The 18232-nt window shown below is 39.1% G+C and overlaps 1 protein-coding gene across 7 annotated transcripts in view; it reads left to right on the top strand.

Annotated features, from left to right (window-relative positions):
• itpk1a (inositol-tetrakisphosphate 1-kinase a) overlaps window positions 1-15128 on the top strand; it is a 63641-nt gene extending 48513 nt beyond the window's left edge. For 6 of the 7 annotated variants that reach the window (XM_021612218.2, XM_021612221.2, XM_021612220.2 and 3 more), the window contains 6 exons: window positions 1907-2005; window positions 2157-2188; window positions 3023-3188; window positions 5384-5451; window positions 5776-5938; window positions 10081-15128. In XM_021612218.2, coding sequence (XP_021467893.1) covers window positions 1907-2005; window positions 2157-2188; window positions 3023-3188; window positions 5384-5451; window positions 5776-5938; window positions 10081-10373 — 821 coding nt within the window. In that variant the 3' untranslated portion in view covers window positions 10374-15128. The remainder of the gene's footprint in view (window positions 1-1906; window positions 2006-2156; window positions 2189-3022; window positions 3189-5383; window positions 5452-5775; window positions 5939-10080) is intronic. The other variant, XM_036985233.1, reaches the window with a different exon arrangement.
• The last annotated feature ends 3104 nt before the right edge of the window (window positions 15129-18232 follow it).

Consider the following 18232-nt stretch of genomic DNA (forward strand, 5'->3'; position numbering starts at 1 on the left):
GGAACCTTGTGGATTGTGAGGATGGAAGACTATCCTCTTACATGAACCCCTTTAAAGACATTCTCCGGTACTTTGGCGACTACTATGATCTACGAGCAGAATTGACTGTTTTAGCTACCTCAGTTAGCCAAGAAATCCCTAGTTTGAAAGTAACTGTTTTCTGGAAGCTGTGTGGCACCATTTCCCCTACATTTATTCCACATGGTACAGTCCCCTAACAATTTGAGTTTTAGCCAATGTGCTTCAGCCCCTTGCCTTTTGAGTGACGGCTAGCAAGACACAGCTGGATATCTATCTCAATGACAGAGTGCAATCTTTCTGTGTCTGTCTGCATAGTGTTGCATCTGTTGCCCCGTTTCCATCATGACATATTTAATTAAGCCGTACGTAATCTTTACGGATAAGTGTAATGTTTGTAACGCAGGATGAAGAAGAGCCGGTCTCTCGTCAGAGATTTGCATTTATTTTGGGAGATTGCAAAATATGACCTTTTTCAATCAAGACATGATAAATATATTGTTTCCAGTGAAAATAAAACGTTTTTTTTTGTTTTGTTTTTTTGAAAACTTCTTTCTCGAACTTTATAGCAAGTCAAGCTAGCTTGCGCTGCTAGCTAACTAGGTTGAAGATGCCATTGTAGCTAGCGACCTCCAATTAAAAATAGTCATTACCTGCACAAACTTACACGAGGCTAGTCATATAATTGGCACGACAGCCAATGTGTAATTAACGTTATGATTTAAAATTGTACTCACTTATAGGAATGGTTAATTGTTTGCAAGTTGCTAGCTATCCCATAAAGCCATCACCGAAAACCATATGTTAATCTGGTGGTTTGGTAACTTCCTGTTCTTTGTCAGACTCTGACTGGACTGAAGATGATGCAAAGTTAGAAAAATGTCAAAGTATGTGGCGTCTGTCTTGCAAAGGAGCCTTCAACCGCAAGGGGGCGTTGCTTTTCCAATCCTTTGTGGATGTCCCCATTTGAAAGGCATGACATCCGGCGCAATGATCGGAGTGCTTATAGGTAATGTGAATGAGGCTTGTGTTTGTGAAGGCTCTATGCCCCAAGGCCCTCGTATGTCTTGGGGTCTTTGTATGGCAGGGTGACAAGGCTTGTAGTCATGGCGTCCTTGCTAAGAGGTGCCCCACTGTCTGTCCCTGGCTTATAAAAACACATACTGAAACGGAGGCCGAGGGTCACAGTGAGTAAATATAAACATACCACTGGATGCCTAGATGACGCCCAGAGGAGCATAATGAGAGGGCGAGAGAAAGAGATAAAGGAAAAGTTATGTGGGGAGAGTGGGAGGGACTGGGGAGAAAGGTATGGAGGAAGAGGAGAGATTACAACATCAACTGAGAATGAAAGGGTTGATGGAGACATAGAGACCGGTTAGACAAACCACAAAGAAAGATTGAAAATGTTGCAAAGCAAGCAAACCTTTTGCGTGCTCTGCTAGAAACAGCTGCACCAAAGACGGCGGGACTAGAAGCCATCACAGCTGAACGGCTCCCTTGAGACCTTGGAAGGAAGATGAGATATTGGAGAGAGCTGTAGCAGTTGACCTTTTTAGTGTGATTTAAAGTAATCGTTTTCACGCAGTCTCTACTCCAACAGACAAGCACATGGTTAAACGCATAGCACAGCAAAGGATTGTTACATCTTCTCAAACTGATTTTAAGACTTATTTTCAACTTAGTTTCACTCCCCCTAAGTTTATGATTTTATGACGCTCGGGTATGTAGTCGTATTTACACACACACTTAAAAAATTAAAAAATCTCCTTCCTTTTCCACGTACTTACATTATTAAGGAATTTATACAAATAAGCATGATTATAGTAAACAGTATAGTGATGGCAAGGATAGAATAACAAGATCTTCCTCTCCCTCTTTCCTCTAGATGAAAGGATCTGCTCTCCTCCCTTCATGGTTCTAAGGAGTGAGTGTGGAACCGACACTCTCAAACACATCCAGAAACATGGCATTACCTTCCCTTTCAGTACGTAAGATCACATGCTCTACATGTTTGGTTACCAGAACATTTCTGGAGACTTCTACAGGGTCTCTTCTAAAAAGATTCAAGTCTAGCTTAATTTTCAGAACTTTGCTTGACTGAATAGAATGACGTCCTAATCTTTTCACCTCCACAGTTTGTAAAACTCCAAACTCCAACTCCCATGAGGTAAGATTTTATTTTATATTACAATATCCCATTTATGCCTGCATTGACTTAATTTAAATTAAATTTGCCCCAACCCTGACTTCATTCATCCTGTCCTTATGTTAACTCCCCTCACAATCACTACCTACTCTTGTGAAAGCTTTTAGCAATATTGACCTAAAGGGAAATTCAAGACCATAATGTCACTAATGAGTGATGGCATTACGAGTTGGGTCTGAGTAAGCCTACAATGAGGTAGTCATGTGCTTTTGTCATTGTGTACTCAGACTCGCCTTGGTCATAAAAATAGGTTGGGTTGACAGGCTATTCTGTTAAACTGCGTGTGATAGAATAGTGGTTCAGAATATGTGTGGATTGTAAAAGAATCACTAGACATTGGATTGTCCACACCTTTTTTTGTGTAGATTTCTACCAGAAAGGAAATCACAAAACACCAAAAAGGATATGGGGTATTAGTGTCCTCTATCTGGTGGGGAAGCTGCGGCGCTGATCATTTTATTGAGAACATGGCAGAACATTTTGAGTTATTGCACAAACATGTTTATTATATTTGGTTTTTGAGGATCTTTCAAATCATTTAACTTGGCTGGTGCAATAAACTAATGGAATAGTCCCAAAAGTGCTAATCTCACTCATCTGGCACTCCAGATATGGCTCAATCAAAATCGATGTATTTCAGAGAAGACAAATACAATTTGAGTACAGCTGAATGAGGTCAGACAGTAGATTCTACCCATCACTGAACTGACAGAGGGATAACAAGGGAGGATAGATGATGTTGAATGAACAGATGCACGAGTCTTGCATGTTATCCCCCCCCCCCCCCCCCAATAGATGGCCATCATCTTCAGTGAGGAGGACCTGAAGGATGTTAAGCCCCCGTGTGTGATCCAGAACTTCATTAACCATGATGCTGTACTCTACAAGGTGTATGTGGTGGGAGAGGCCTACTACGTGGTGGAGAGGCCTTCTATCAGAAACTTCCCTTCTGGACCTGCAGGTCAGATATACCCAATTCCCAGCTTCAAGATGTACTCATTCCCAACAGCTTACAACACACAGCCCATGCCTCCTATACACTAAAATGGTATTGAAGTAAACATGAACATTTCACCCTATTCCCATGTTTCTTATACCTATTCAATCTTTTCAAATCGACATGAAGTAGGAGTTCGGGCTATTTTCTTTTGTATTAGGCCATAGGGTTGGGCGGTACCCAGATTTTCATACCGTTTCTGGGGTATACGGTATTACTAAATGTGCACACAAGGGGTGCTATTTCAACAACAAAAACCACAAAACAATTTAGGCAACAGGGATCTTGATCCAGAAGGGGATTGAATACCTCCGCTGAGCTTGACATCGAGCCACTAGGCTTGCAAGTTAGCTAACTAAATGCATAGCTGGAGCCCTGAGCTGCATATAATTTATTTGACACATCTTAGATTTTTTATAGTTATACTTAAGAAACGTTTTTTGTTTGTTTTACGTTATTGAAAATCATACTGTCGCTGTTTTGAAATACCCCAGTAGACTGTATATAGACTGCCCAAGCCAGATACTGAGTCTACTCAAGCCCCCTTACCTGAACTCATAGCAGATCCATTTAGCCCAACCCTGCCCTATTCTAACCCAACTTGAGCGTGTCCCATTTCAAATGTCAGAGTATAGAGTAGGTTTCAATTGTGCGTTTTTGATTAGAGAAGTGTTAAAAGCACAGATGGTGTCCGAGTTGAAGTGGACGCTACGTCCCCTCACCAGCTTATCGAAGTTTGCATCTGAAATAGCACCCTATTCTCATGCATTACTTTTAACCAGAGTCAGTGCACTATATAGGGAGTAGGTGCCACTTCAGAATTGCACCGTTTCTTAGAGACCGCTGTAAACTGGCACATTACCTTATAAAGACACTTGATTTACCACCGTTTATAAACATGTCCTCTGTTTAAGCACGGCATGGTGCCACATGCCAAGTTAAATGACCGTTAATGGGATTTCCGAGTTGCTCCGTTTGACGCAAAGCACCGCTGATGCATTCCCAAACAATTCCCTGCTTTGTGTCAATGTTTGTGCCCATCCCGTGTTTGTGTATAGGTTCAATTTCCCTGGCTCACTGAGCAAGGTATTCGTTAGCATGTGAGTCACTCACAGGAGTACAGTCATCAGAGTGGATCAGACTTTTAGTTGAATCTGCATGGACATTTCTGCCCCCTGCTGTGCTAATGCTAAACTGACACACAAAAAACATCCTGCTTTAAAGAGTTAATATCCCTCTTTTTTTCTTTTTTTTTGCAGTTTACAACAACAGCCTAGGGCAGGGGTTTTCAAATCTCTCCTCGGGGACCCCCAGCCATTCCATGTATTTGAATTATTTAACTTGTTAACGAATTATCAGGACCTTGATTTGGTAAATCAGTTACCTGAATTAGTTCAGGGCTGTAACAAAATTGAGACTTGTCTGGGGGGTCCCCAAGGAGAGATTTGAAAACCGCTTCCTTATGGAAGTTGGAAATGAACTGAAACTTTAGTGGACCACCAATAGCTCTTGAGTAGTTGACTCAGGTGTGTTGGTCTTCAAGCCTTGAAGACTGACAGGACATTGTATTTTTAATTGAGAGAGCTAGTCATTTTAGTAGACATTTTTTATTTTCTACTCTATCAGAAATTGGCATTAGAGGTAAAATGTGTACTTTTAGCAATGTCCACATTGGGAAACTGTAATATGTAACATTTCCACCTGCAACTCGCCTCAACTGTCAATTGCATACCAGTAGTATCAAAGGAATATAAATCCACAGGAGTTGAAACATACTTTTTAGAATACAGTGTGACACGGCAATTAGCATTTTTACTGCAAATTAACAATTTGGCAACTAGACGATACATCTGGTGTGTGTGTGTATACGCAACTTACTGAATTACAGTTGGTTCTCATTTACGAGGATTACGGTAGCAAAAACATTAGCAATACAAAACTTCTTCCCGTTCTTGCAACTGATATTTTGGGGATTATGATCAGGTAAAAAGCAGAACTAAGTCATTTTAGGTGTTACTTAGCAATGCCCTTAACTGAAGAAATTGAATGTGTGGCTAAAATGTTACATGTAGCAACTTTAATTTAATGTGGCTATTCTGTGACTTCATTCGTGTCTGTTCTTTACAAACCTAGTCACCTGCCTGGTTTCTGTTTTCCAGAGAGAAAACCCATTTTTTTCCACAGTCACGATGTGTCCAAGCCAGAGTGTGCTTCCGACCTGAATTCTGTAAGTGAAAGCTCAGACCAAAGCCTATTCTGAAAATGTGCACAGCCATTTTGATTGACAAAATATGGGCAATATTTTTTTAAATAGTTTTGTTCTTGCTTTGTCAGGGCCTTGCTATATATTCATTTTTTTTCAAGTGTCTCTTAATTGGTACAACGGCATTCACAGACCTGACCGTCTGTCCACCTCTCGCTCTTCCTCTAGTGTAGCCTTGCAATTTGTGTTGGTACTAACAGCATAACCAGAATTGATCTTGTCAACTTTCCCTCTTTACTATGTGTCTGTCTTTCCGTCCATCTTTCTATTTGTCTGGATGGTGTGTAGAGGGACAATGTGGAGGGGGTGTCCAGGGTGCCTATCGACGATGTCATCAGGGAGATCTCCAGGTGTCTGCGGCGGGCACTGGATGTGTCCCTGTTTGGCATCGACATAATCATCAGCAACCAGACAGGGCAGCATGCAGTCATTGACATCAACGCATTTCCAGGTACGTGCCATTCTCATATTTCCACAGGGTGCAGTGGCGGTGGTGTCATTCAATGGACCTACTTCAAGCTGCAGCTATGGTGTTCAAAAATCAGATGGCGTATGAAGCAGTTGTTGTCCATTAAAGTTAAGTTCCACCATTTTTAAATGAAGAGAATTAATCAACTGAAAAATTAAACTCTCATATGCCAAACCTAAACATCTTAGTTTTTTTGTTAACGTCTTGTGACAGCAGCCACACTGACTTATTATACATGTAGTTATTCTCTTACACAGCTTAAGCTAGAAACGCCATTTAAACGTTAAAACGTGTGGACTGGTCAGGACCAGTGTGTTTGCATACTATTTGGATAATATTGAAGCTATTAAACTCCCATTGTTAAACTCCCATGACTTCCAAATTTCTAGTCACTGTAAAAAAAAATATATGTATATTTTGACACATCACCTACTTTTACCACTTTCCCAACAACTTAGAATAAATATTTTCTACCAGGGATTTGACAAATGTTTTTCAAGAGTGAAAATTCATTACCTTATTTTTAACATTCAAACATATATGTTTAGTGTTTGAACTAAAGATTGTTTAAAATATAATTAGTTTACTTCTTTATTAAACAAGATCCCCATGTTTAGTCCTGTGAAAATGTCCTACTATAATTTGCTACATTTATTCTTTCCTGTAAATGTCTCTCAAAATATATTTTCATAATTTACTGACCATTTCAGATGCATTCACATTGAGAAATGCAAATTAATATCTTGCAAGCAGACATATTGTGGTTCTCACTTGGTAACACTGTTTTTTTTGGGGAACTTCTTAAAATTAATTTCCTATTTTAAAAAAAAATGTACACAAAAAAACATTCAAATAATTTTGTCTTTAGTGGGGGGCAGTATTGCTCCAACTGGAAGCATTTGGTAATGGATAATATAAGTTACACCATGTTATCTGAAATTGTATGACACAAGGTTTTAAAGGAACATTTGGATTCAAACAACAACAAAAAAGCATACCCCACGCCACTTTTTCTGGTGGTCGACAGCTTGTCTGCAGCTAGAGAAACACAATCATTCTCAGATTCATAGACTGAGCTGTGGATGCAATGATTGCTCATTCATGAGATCAAACTCATATCTGATTTTTCACCAATCTCTGATTGCCCCTTTAATTCCAGAGGGCAGGCTTTGAAAGCTATTGAAGTCATTAAGCAGATCTTAAGGTATGCTGTATATAACCACATGCTAAGTATTTGTTTGGCAGGTACATGGTAACTAACATACATCATCAAAACGCAGCATGATGCGAAAATGCATCATACGGGCCAGATTTCAGTATTTTGAAAGTTGTACAACTTAATTGCTGGCATGCAAAAAATGTGGGACTATATCAACAATGGACTATATCAACAATAGACTAAAATTGTTTTGTGTTAAGTTTTCATTTAAGCTAGCTCTGCTAGCTTGCGGCAAGGCAAGCTAACCATGCAATCCTACCTGCCTCACTGTATTGCTGGTGTAGAAATGTATTCTACCTCTTGGTCACCCCTCCGGTTAGCTAGCTAGTGTGACTCAGCCCAAGCCTTGCATTATGGGCTAGCCATCTCGGCTGGCTCACTGCAAAGCAAGCTAACCATGTGTTTCTACCTGCCACACGGTAATACTGCTGGCTATCCCCCTTGCCTAGTTTAGCTTGCGTTTGCTTCGCCTGTGCTAGCTAAGCGGTTGATCCAGCCACATGGCTCTTCTGGTCGTCGGGGTAAGATAACCTGAAGGCTAATGCTATCCTATGTAGCAGCCTAATATTCCACAAATGACAGGTATTTAAACTTTTTTTTAAAAACGTGTGTTTTTACAGGGTTTCTAGGGCACAACATGTGCTTCAGCGTACAGTAACTCGAATATGCTCATAGGCTATATCTCAGTCGATTAAAGGAAAATTGTATTTTCTAGCGCCCCTAAATTTTATTGTGCTCCAATTTTTTTTTTTACACATTACAATTTAGAGCTTTGGTCAGGATGCAAAGTTTTTTTTGAAAAGCTTGTATATTCAGTGGTTGTACCATATGACATTGAAAATGATCCCATCATGACAGAGGATAGATTTGTGGGAAATTTGATTTACCTTTCTGAATTGGAGGGTCCACTACAGTATAGACTTTGTTGTATAATGAATGACACATGGAGGAAAAATGTATTTGTAGTGAAAAATAGCCTTTTTAATGTTGTTTGCACCATATGATGATAGTGTTTTTCAAATGTGTTGAAGTATTTAAAAGTGAATTATTCCTTCCTAGCTCTATTTTATTATATCATCACATACATTTACAAGGGTATGCCGAAGTTAAATATTCACCGCATTCTTATACCAATTTTTCAACCCTTTTGTTCAAATTCAAAGTCAGGCGGTTGCACCATATGACAATTTCACCCTTTGACATGCCATTAGTTTAAATGTATCGGCATCAACTTTCTCAACCTTTTGAACCAACTGACATTTTCCAACAAGTTAGACAAACTTCGAGCGTATGTAATCTTGGTCAAAGTCTTAAATCTTAAATCTTGGTCAAAATCTTATTCAAATCTGAAATTGGAATATAATTATCTTCTACCAATCAAACGATACACTTCTTCTAGTAACCACAAACTACCTTTTTATCTAAACTTATCTAAACTGACATTTGTACCACTTTCCCAACAACTTGGACAAAATCCTAGAGTGTATGAAATCTTCTCTGCTTTTCGAATCTGAAATCAGAACAGAAATCTTCTACCAATCAAATTATAGCACTGGGGAAGCACGATTTATTAGTTTATTTAACCTTAACCAGGAAGGGCTCATTTAAGATTTGAGATCTCTTTTTCAAGAGCGTTCTGGCAAAGATAGGCAGCACCAAGTCATTACACAATTAGACAGACAACATTGAAAAAGTAATCTAGTAAAAACCATAAATCACAGGAGTATAACGAAATCCTAAAACAGCTCATTAAAAACATTGACGAGTTAAGGAATCAGCCTCAAAGTCCTTCAATGATTTAAAAACACCAACCGGGACAAGTTCTTCCAGTTTAACTATCTTGTAAGGCGTTCCAAGCCGATGGCGCAGAGTACATAAAAGCCCCTTGGAACAGTTAGCAGGATAAAGTCCTGCAAACGAAGAGCGTACCCAGCACATTTCTGAATAATTAAACTGGACAAATAAAATGGTAGTTAAAAAAATAAAAGTATACCAGTGACTGAGCCTATGAGTGACAAGAGAAGGCCAGCCAACCCTGGTATATAAAGTGCAGTGGTGTGTAAGGGTTTTGCAGTTTTAAATAAATCTCAATGCTCCATGGTAAAGGGTGTCAATTGATCTCAAACACTGAGGAAGCATTCCTATATAAAATATCACCATAGTCTAGTATAGGCATAAATGTAGCTGATTCCAGCCACCTCCTGGCTTAAAGAAAAACAGGCCGTATTCCTAAAATAAAATCCCATCTTTAGCTTCAATTATTTTGTAAGTTGTTGAATATGCAATTTAAAATGTAAAAAATCCAAGCTATTTATGAGGTTACAGCCTCAATCTCATTGCGCACAGCTCAACCCAATACACTAAACTAACCCAATATAACAAACCCAACACTCACTAGTCGAACAACAATAGCTAAACCATGGCCTACCTATCTAAAACATGTATTATTACTGCAATGTACTGCTACTAGCACTTCTGGGCAACTTCCCACTGGCACAGATGTCATTTCAAAATCTTGTTTTGATTTATGTCTGGTTGAGTTGTCTACTACTACCAAACTCCAAAGTAATAAGGGTTGATGTAGTAGACTATCAAAGTAATCAGACCAGATCTTTTATATATTTAACTTCGAATACATTTCACTGCTTCACTTAAGTAATAGGTTTTAAACGTCTACAACTACCACAGAAATACTTTTATAGAGCTTGAAGCAAGTCACATTCTTGTACAGTTAGTTACCTTTCTACATAGTTAAGTTTGTTGTTGTGATGTATTTTGTGAATGCCTGTATTTGTATGCATCTTGTGTGCACTTTTATGAAACATGTAAATCTGCTGCCCATCTTTTAAAAAACAAATCATTATTTAATGATATTTCTCTAAAAATGAACTTTTCTATTATTCAGGTTATGAGGGAGTCCCGGAGTTCTTTGACGACCTACTGAGTCATCTCACAAGTGTTCTCCAGGAGCGGGCCTTTGAGAGGACCAGCGTGGTCGGGGGACAGCTCCCCGCCGCAGCCCTGGCCGACTGTGGGAAACCCTGCATGCTCCTGGGAAACGAGGCCAACACCTGGATCGTAGAGGGAGACTGCGTCAAGAGGGGAGGCAATCAAGGACTGGGGTGCGACTCTGAAGTTTCGGCCAACTTCCAACAACATTGTGCGTCTGCCATCCCCACCAAAGCCTCCTCGCAATAATGCCCAGCCCCTAGTAGTGAAGAACAAGATGTTGTATGTAATATAGATATAGATATATACAGTGGGGTCCGAAATTGACACCCTTGATAAAGATGAGAAGAAAATTACGATCAAATAAATAATTAAATTACTGAGCTACATTGTATGCTCCATTTTTGTGTTCTATTATACAGTTGATCAGAAAAAGTGTTTAAGTTATCTTTTTAAATGTAATCTGACCATAGCACCGGTTTCAATCCAAGTGCCAATGCCATTTAGCGAACTCCAGGCACTTACACTTTTGGAAATGCATGAAAATAGAGCTCTTTATTTTTGTTGTAATTTTTGCTTATATTTTTCAAGGGTGTCAATCATTTTGGACCCCACTGTATGGGGTCCAAAATGTCAGAAAAGCTTCAATGCATCTTGGCATAGATCAGGGTTCTCCACCCCTGTTCCTGGAGAGCTACCGTCCTGTAGGTTCTCTCCAACCCTAATCTAGCACACCTATTTCTAGTAATTAGCTGGATAATAAACTGAATCAGGTTAGTTACAACAGGAAGGTAGCTGTATGGGAACAGGGTTGGAGAGCCCTGGCATAGATTCTTCACGTGTCTGTAACTCCATCATTTGGTGTTTTATTGGTGGTGGAAAACGCTCTCAGGCGCCACTACAGAATATCCCATAAGTGTTCAATTGGGTTGAGATCTGTTGACTGAGATGGCCATGGCATATGATTTAGATCAATGTTATGCTCATCAAACCATTCAGTGACCACTCGTGCCCTGTGGATGGGGGCATTGTCATCCTATGGGGCCATAGCCAGGGTAGCCAAAATAATGGCCTACCCAGTATTTTTATACATGACCCTAAACAGGATGGGATGTTAATTAAATAATTAACTCAGGAACCACGCCTGTGTGGAAACACTTGCTTTCAATATACTTTGTATCCCTCATTTACTCAAGTGTTTCCATTATTTTGGTAGTTACAAATTAATGTACTTGCTGAGAGCAAGACCACAAGATGTCTTACATATTCTTAATATTAGTGTGCTTGCAGAAGGCAAGACCACTCTGGATTCCTTAAGTGTGCTTGCTTAAAGCAAAACAACTTTAGGAGCTGTTCATACTTATTATTCCCCTGGAACCTTTAGTGCCAAAACTGTACCTACACCAAAACAAACTTTAAAAAGTCCAGACAGCCACTGCTCAGGTTGCTTGAAAAGGAAAGTATACCATTTAATACTACGAATACTTTTCACACTACAATCGTATTTGCATAAATCCCAATGCATTTCAATGGAATTCCGGTCGTAACTAGTCTTCCACCACTTAAACTAGAAATGCTATTATGACTTTAAAACGTGCAGACTGGTCTGGAATAGGTTGCTTGTAAACGTTTTTTTGATACCATTTATTATTTTTGAACTATAACTGTTTAACATGTGCGTAAAAGCTCCATAGGCTTGAATGGGAAGTTTTTATTTTATTTTAAAGCATACATTTTATACAAAGTGAAGCCGAATACCCAAAACCCCTTGGTTGTCCCTATCCTCATGCCCACCCATCTCCATGCCTGCCCACCCATCTCCATGCCTGCCCACCCATCTCCATGCCTGCCCACCCATCTCCATGCCTGCCCACCCATCTCCATGCCTGACCACCCCTGAGAAGTATTTGGATTCGCAATTGCTCTTGAACCGTTAAAGCTACAAACACCAAACCAACCTTGACTTGTACATGCTGACTCAATGTAGATTGCTTGTCTATTTTATTTTATGCTTTTTCTACTTTTTAAACTATAACCATTTTTTTTTTTTTTGCTTCAAAGGCAAAATGTTGCTTCACCACTGCTCTTGATCCGTTTCAGCTACAACCACCACCCCAATGTTGACAAATGCCGACTGACTCAACTTAAATGGCTTCAACAGAGCTTTTTGCTACCATTCCTACCTCATAAACTATAACGCTTGTTGTATCCCCATCCATTTCAATGGTTGAATGTGGGCTTCAACATTCTTAACTGAAATCACTACCACAACTTTCACCCCAAAATAAGTCACTAAAACTAACATAGCCTATTACTAATTATTACTAAAACCCTACTACTGCCATTAATACAACTATTTCACAACCATAAGTATTCAATATTAGCAAGCACACCAGGTTTACTTCAGTAAATGTCCCTTTTCAAGTTATTCTATTTATTCCCCTCAATATAGTGCTTAAATGATTTAAGCTATTCACACTAAACCAACTTCCAAATGTGCAGACTAACTCAAATGACCTTGTTTGAGAATCTTTTTGATAGCATTTTATACTTTTGAACTACAACGATATTTAAAATGATCTACAATGCATTTCAATGGCAAAAAGATGGTCGAGGCGTCAATATTCTAGACTCATCGCTTTCGCTGTTTTTAAGCTATCAACACCAAACCAACTTTGATGTTCAGACTGACCCGACCTACATTGCTTGCATTCAGATTTGTTATACTATTTATACTTTTTGACCTAGAACCATTTAAAATGAGCATACATTCAACATGGGTTTCAATGAGAACCATAGGAATATAGTGTTAGCTATTCAAAATGGTCCTTGGCCAATTATGCTACAAGACCAACTTTAAAACATTTCAGGTTTTATAAACTATTTCACTTTGCTAAAATGTGCATAAATGCATGGATTCAATGCCAACAATGAGAACACAGTGGTAGACATTGTAAATGCTACTGCTCTTTAACCATTTCCGCTACAAACAACATTTAAAACTGACATTTTCAGAATTTGTTTAAACTATAGCAATTCAAAAATGTCAATTTGGCATTTAATAACCCACCAACAGTAATAGTAACTCTTGAACCATCCAAACCAACTTGTTCAGGCTGTCCAATCAGTCTTTCCATCTACCGGCTTTTCAACTATAACCAGTCACTACCATTACCACTTCAGTCACTATCACTACAATCATTTATTTCACAACCATAAATACTATAAAGATGTCCTTCCAGTGATATTTGAACTTTTCCTGTTGAGAAGCAATAGCCCAAGTAATGTACACCCACTTAAGCGTAAAAATGTTGTGAGCAAAATGTTTTTTAGACAACTGTAAACTTCAAGGAGGTGGTCTGATGTCATTGTACCATCCCACTTGTGTCACGTCATAATCGTACCTGGATCACCTTGAGATGTGCCTAAATAAATCAGGTGTTCAATGAGATGAAAAGACTGGAGCAGGACTTTAAGACAGGCTCGCAAGCACAAACATTTCCTTTAGTGCTGAGAAGGAAGATTTTTTTTTATTTTATGAATTCAGTGATTCCAATTTGTTTGTTTTGATCCACTGGTTTACTGTGATCCCATCCCTGCTATTGGATCTCTGTCATATCAAGGACTTTGTCAAATGTGTCTATAGGTTCCTACTGAGCCGACATGGTCATGCTCTCCTGTAGGGGAGGGCAAGGGGACCCAGCAGCCTTCATTTAATTTTGTGTGTGTCAGTCTGATCTTTGAGATACGTATATGATAATTTATTATATAGTATATTGTGAATATACATTGAATGCACAAAACATTAAGAACACCTAATATTGAGTTCCCCTCTTGCCCTCAGAACAGCCTAATTTGACGGGGACATGGACTCTACAAGGTGTCAATGTTGACTCGTACTTCCCACAGTTGTCAACTTGGCTGTATGTCTTTTAGGTGGTGGACCATTCTTCATACACATGGGAAACTGTTGAGTGATAAACCCAGCAGCTTTGCAGTTCTCAACGCAGACCGGTGTGCCTGGCACCTACCATACACCGTTCAAAGGCACTTAATCCTTGTCTCAAGGCTTGAAAATCTGAACTTCAATAAGGGGTGAAAATCCTAACATCCTAACATCAATAAGAGATCATAGCTTTCACCTGGTCAGTCTGTCATGTAAAGAGCAGTTGTTCTTAATGTATTGTATACTCTGTGTATATTGTTTATCTTTCAGGACAGAACACAATTAGTATACTACTCTGTAAAATCCAGAATAAATGTCAACTACTTAGGGCTAGATTTAATCAGGGCCGCCTTAATTGTTTTTGTTTAGGCGAAGTTGGATGTGTAACCGCGTTGGTGCTGTCAAATCGACAAGCTGCTCCCAGCGTTATACAGATCGTGGACATTGCTTTTGGATACTCCTTCTCCCATTTGTAGTAATCCCATGCAGCCATGTTAAATTTTTCCACGGGTTTGTGTGTTGTAATCTACACCTCGATTAGGCTGAATTAAATCATTATTTTGTTGAATGATTTTAAATTTGACTCATTATTTCTATATAGCCTACACTTTCTCATTCTGAACTTCTAACTCTGTGGGATGTGTGTGGCCACGGATTTGACACCTCCAACACTGTTACACTGTGACACCACCTAAACAAAAACAACGATATGCTATGCAGCTTGCCGGTTATGGCTGATTTGATTGACTCTAGGCCTTGCTGTTTTATTACCTGTTAAAATGCTGTGAGTGCAGCATAGATCAATTTCTCTAGATTTTTATAACAAATTTGCTAAATTAGCTTTGGGGACTTACATTTATCAAAGAAGAACCAAGTAAAGATCAATATGGGGAAATTAAAAGTTCCAACTTAAAATGTGAGATTACTGTTTGTAACCATTTTCCTGATGTATGCTATTGAACAAAATGTGTATGTTGTATAAATGGTCAATATGGACATATTTATACAAAAATGGAGATAATAAACAAGGAAGACAAATAAATGTACACCAGAAAGTCTTTAATGGTTTGGTGAGATGTGTTGCAAGGGGAACAACTTTCCACAATACTACTTTTGATTCTCCCCAGCCATAATTGGTGGTGGTATAGAAATGGGACCTAATGTATTAGGGTACAGTTGACGTCGGACATTTACATACACCTTAGCCAAATATATTTAAACTCAGTTTTTCATAATTCCTGACATTTAATCCTTGTAAAAATTCCCTGTTTTAGGTCAGCCAGGATCACCACGTTATTTTAAGAATGTGAAATGTCAGAATAGTAGTGATTTTATTTCAGCTTTTATTTCTTTCATCACATTCCCAGTGGGTCAGATGTTTACATACACTCAAGTAGTATTTTGTGGTATTGCCTTCAAATTGTTTAACTTGGGTCAAACGTTTTGGGTAGCCATCCACAAGCTTCCCACAATAAGTTTGGTGAATTTTGGCCCATTTCCCCCTGACAGAGATGGTGTAACTGAGTCAGGTTCGTAGGCCTCCTTCCTCGCACATGCTTTTTCAGGTTTGCCCACAAATTTTCTCTAGGATTCAGGTCAGGGCTTTGTAATGGCCACTCCAATACGTTGACTTTGTTGTCTTTAAGCCATTTTGCCACAACTTTGGAAGTATGCTTGGGGTCATTGTCCATTTGGAAGACCCATTTGCAACCAAGTTTTAACTTCCTGACTTATGTCTTGATGTTTCTTCAATATATCCACATAATTTTCCATCCTCTTGATGCCAATCTATTTTGTGAAGTGCACCAGTCCCTCCTGCAGCAAAGCGCTGCCACCCCCATGCTTCACGTTTGGGATGGTGTTCTTCGGCTTGCAAGCCTCCCCCTTTTCCCTCCAAACATAATGATGATCATTATGGGCTAACCGTTCTATTTTTGTTTCATCAGACCAGAGGACATTTCTCCAAAAAGTACTGTCTTTGTCCCCATGTGCAGTTGCAAACCGTAGTCTGGCTTTTTTATGGCGGTTTTGGAGCAGTGACTTCTTTCTTGCTGAAAGACCTTCCAGGTTATTTCGATATAGGACTCGTTTTACTGTGGATATAGATACATTTGTACCTGTTTCCTCCAGCATCTTCACAAGGTCCTTTGCGGTTCTGGGATTGATTTGCACTTCTCGAACCAAAGTACGTTCATCTCTAGGAGACGGGAACATGTCTCCTTCATGAGCGGAATGACTGCTGCGTGGTCCCATGGTGTTTATACTTGCGTACTATTGTTTGTACAGATGAACGTGGTATCTTCAGGTGTTTGGAAATTGCTCCCAAGGATGAACCAGACTTGTGCAGGTCCACAATTCCTTTTCTGAGGTCTTGGCTAATTTTCTTTTGATTTTCCCATAATGTCAAGTAAAGAGGCACTGAGTTTGGAGGTTGGCCTTAATACATCCACAGGTACACCTCCAATTGACTCAAATTATGTCAATTATCCTATCAGAAGATTCTAAAGCCATGACATTTTCTGACATTTTCCAAGTTTTTTAAAGGCAAAGCCATCTTCTGACCCACTGGAATTGTAATACAGTGAAATAATCTGTCTGTAAACAATTACTTGTGACCTAACCAACTTGCCAAAACTAGTTTGTTAACAAGAAATGTGTGGAGTGGTTGAAAAACAAGTTTTAATGACTCCAACCTAAAGTGTGTGTAAACTTCCGACTTAAACGTCTCCCATATACAGTTGAAGGTAGAAGTTGCCCCTAGTCACAGATCTAGGATCAGATTATCCAACCCCAAATGCTTAGAATCTGTGGCTAACCGCAGCTGCTATCAACTCTGCATCTGATTGGTTTAGATGGGGGGGGTAAACCAATATTTGAAAAATGGGTAGCATGGGTGGGAGGCAACGCAATGGGTATGTCTGAACACAAGAAGGTAGTCTTTTGACCTTTTTTTTTTATTTAGAACAGGTTTGTTAGTCTTTTGTAGGCTGCAAATGCCATTTGATGGTTACGGATGTAGCTGTTTTCTATTAAACAAGGAATAAATTAGTTTGACACATGGGAGTCATAACTACACAAAGGACTGTATTACATGATTGAGCTTAGGCAAGCTAATAAAAGCAGTGGTCAAATACATGGCAAACATCACTAACAAAAATTATAACATTTGGACACGATTCAAACACTTAGTCAATAACGCGTCCTTGGATTATAACGAACTTCGAAAGGTAAGGACAATAAATTACTAGCACAACACAAACACGAACTTCCAGTCCAAGGTAGCCACACTGATTAGGGTGCAGGTGAGTGTAGTTGAGGTGTGCTGGGGGAGGAAGTCCTGCCCCTTGCAGGAACTGGGAAATGTGTTTGACTGGTAATTGGTGGAGACTGAGGATGTGAGTGGGGACTTTTCAACAAATATGGTGAAGTTTTTGCCTAGCCAATCTGGCAAAGTAGAGCTATTACAGTACCATATTGCTCATACAACTGCAGTCTTTTCAGGGCCTGTATACACACATACTTTCAGAGTAGGAGAGCTGATATAGGATTAGTTTTGCCATTAGATCATAATGAAGAAGTTAGAACTGGCACAGTTGGCTATTCAGCACGTTCAATTATACAGTAATATGTTTTACCAGTCCTTGCCTTACCAATGATGCTCAATCAAACGGTAACTGAATGCCTCGATGCCTGTCTGCCTGCTTTAAGCTATATGTCTGTAGGTGCAAACCATTTCTGTGACCGGGGTGGTATACCTAATGAGCTGGCTTCTGAGTGTATGTGGACATGTCCAAATTGAAATGCTTCCAACAAAGTTTTCAATTATTGGCAATGTAAGAGTTAACAAATTAGCAACAACAACAAAAACATTTCTTATCAATAAGCTCTGCATTTCAGAAATCACCACACAGTGACAGTGTTGAGACACCAGAGGATTGACATTTTCAATACGTCAGTCACCACCAACAACATGAAATATACACGCAATACAAAACACACATCAGTGATGTCGAAGGTTTTCTAAAAATAACATGTTAGAATAAGCAAATAATGTCATTGGATTCTACTCAACTCATTACTCTTTTTTTAAAACAGTTCTCTCTATTTTTTGACCTTTTTATTTTTATTGTTTTCATGGCAAATAACCAAGTATCTTCCAAAA

This window comes from Oncorhynchus mykiss, chromosome 8 (assembly GCF_013265735.2).
Source record: "Oncorhynchus mykiss isolate Arlee chromosome 8, USDA_OmykA_1.1, whole genome shotgun sequence".
Classification (NCBI taxonomy): Eukaryota; Metazoa; Chordata; class Actinopteri; order Salmoniformes; family Salmonidae; genus Oncorhynchus; species Oncorhynchus mykiss.